The sequence below is a fragment of the Etheostoma cragini genome, chromosome 23 (genome assembly GCF_013103735.1).
Source record: "Etheostoma cragini isolate CJK2018 chromosome 23, CSU_Ecrag_1.0, whole genome shotgun sequence".
In the NCBI taxonomy this organism is placed as follows: domain Eukaryota; kingdom Metazoa; phylum Chordata; class Actinopteri; order Perciformes; family Percidae; genus Etheostoma; species Etheostoma cragini.
The window spans coordinates 713114-715131 of NC_048429.1; the positions used below are offsets into that span (position 1 = coordinate 713114).

Here is a 2018-nt window from a genome sequence, read left to right on the forward strand (position 1 = left end):
GGCAGACAGATAGCGAGACAGACGGGCAGACAGACAGATGGACAGATAGCGAGACAGATGGACAGATAGCGAGACAGATGGACAGATAGCAAGACATGGGCAGACAGATAGCGAGACAGATGGACAGATAGCGGGACAGATAGCGAGACATGGACAGACAGCGAGACAGATGGACAGATAGCGAGACAGATGGACGGATAGCGAGACATGGACAGACAGATAGCGAGACAGATGGACAGATAGCGGGACAGATAGCGAGACATGGACAGACAAATGGACGGATAGCGAGACAGACGGGCAGACAGCGAGACAGATGGACAGATAGCGAGACATGGACAGACAGATAGCGAGACAGATGGACAGATAGCTGGACATGGACAGACAGATAGCGAGACAGATGGACAGATGGCGAGACAGATGGACAGATAGCGAGACAGATGGACAGACAGATAGCTGGACATGGACGGACAGATAGCTGGACAGATGGACAGATAGCGAGACATGGACAGACAGATAGCGAGACATGGACAGACAGATAGCGAGACCGATGGACAGATAGCGAGACATGGACAAACAGATAGCGAGACAGATGGACAGATAGCTGGACAGATGGACAGATAGCGAGACATGGACAGACAGCAAGACATGGACAAACAGATAGCGAGACAGATGGACAGATAGCGAGACAGATGGACAGATAGCGAGACATGGACAAACAGATAGCGAGACAGATGGACAGATAGCGAGACAGATGGACAGATAGCGAGACATGGACAGACAGATAGCGAGACAGATGGACAGATAGCGAGACATGGACAGACATATAGCGAGACAGATGGACAGACATATAGCGAGACAGATGGACAGACAGCAAGACATGGACAGACAGACAGTGAGACAGACAGATAGACTGTTTGATCCCAAGACAGTTGGGACCTCAGCAGTTATCAGATCGTTACGTCTCTGTCGGACCAACTCTTCTCCCTCCGTTCTGCACATGCTCAGTAGCGCCATGCCGTCCAACGTGGAGATCAAAGCCAGAGTGAGCGACCCAGCGCGGTTCGCCAAGAAGGCCCGCGAGCTCAGCCAATCAGAGGGCACGATCATCAGGCAGCACGACACGTTCTTCAACTGCAGCCAAGGACGACTGAAGCTGCGAGACTTCATGGTGTGTGTGTGTGCGTGTGTGTGTGTGTGTGTACTTGCGTGCGTGTGCGTGTGCGTGTGTGCTCGTGCGTGTGCGTGTGTGTGTGTGTGTGCGTGTGTGCGTGTGTGTGTGCGTGTGCGTGTGTGCGTGTGTGTGTGTGTGCGTGTGCGTGTGTGTGTGTGTGTGTGTGTGTGTGTGTTAAAATGTTATTTTCACTTAGATGAGTGTTTTAACTTGTGAATACATCTGGAAATTGTTAGATTTAATTTATTTTAGAGTGTTTTTTTTGACAACAAGTAACCCTTATTTAAGGGTATGATGATAGAAATGAAAATAGAAAATTCATATTTCAAAATAGAAAAAACAACATCATAGATTTCCAAAACAACAGTGAATCTCGTGCCCCGGGTATGAAAGTGGTCTCTAGTGGTTTCTGTTTGTCAGAACGAGTCGGGGCAGGTAATCTTCTACGAGCGTCCGGACACCGAGGGACCCAAACTGTCCCGATACTCCATCAGTCCAACAAGCGACCCCCCCAGTCTCCGGGTAAGACACCCCCCAACCCTGCAACCTTATACTGCCAATCACTCAGGATAATAAGTGCATGGGTGTTTGTCTCTGTCTCTCTCTGTCTGTCTCTATCCGTCTCTATGTCTAAATCTCTGTTCTTCTGTCTGTCTGTCTGTCTCTGTATCTATGTCTAGCACTGTTTTTCTGTCTCTGTCTTTCTGTCTCTGTCTCTATGTCTTAACTCTGTCTGTCTGTCTGTCTTGCTGTCTCTGTCTCTATGTCTCACTCTGTCTGTCTGTCTGTCTTGCTGTCTCTGTATCTATGTCTCACTCTGTCTGTCTGTCTGTCTGTCTGTCTGTCT

At 49.1% G+C, this 2018-nt stretch overlaps 1 protein-coding gene across 1 annotated transcript in view; it reads left to right on the forward strand.

The window, feature by feature from the left end:
- Positions 1–2018, forward strand: part of LOC117939058 — a 5939-nt gene that overhangs the window by 1473 nt on the left and 2448 nt on the right. Inside the window, exons 3-4 of the mRNA XM_034864101.1 lie at positions 1006–1168; positions 1592–1693. Coding sequence (XP_034719992.1) covers positions 1006–1168; positions 1592–1693 — 265 coding nt within the window. The remainder of the gene's footprint in view (positions 1–1005; positions 1169–1591; positions 1694–2018) is intronic.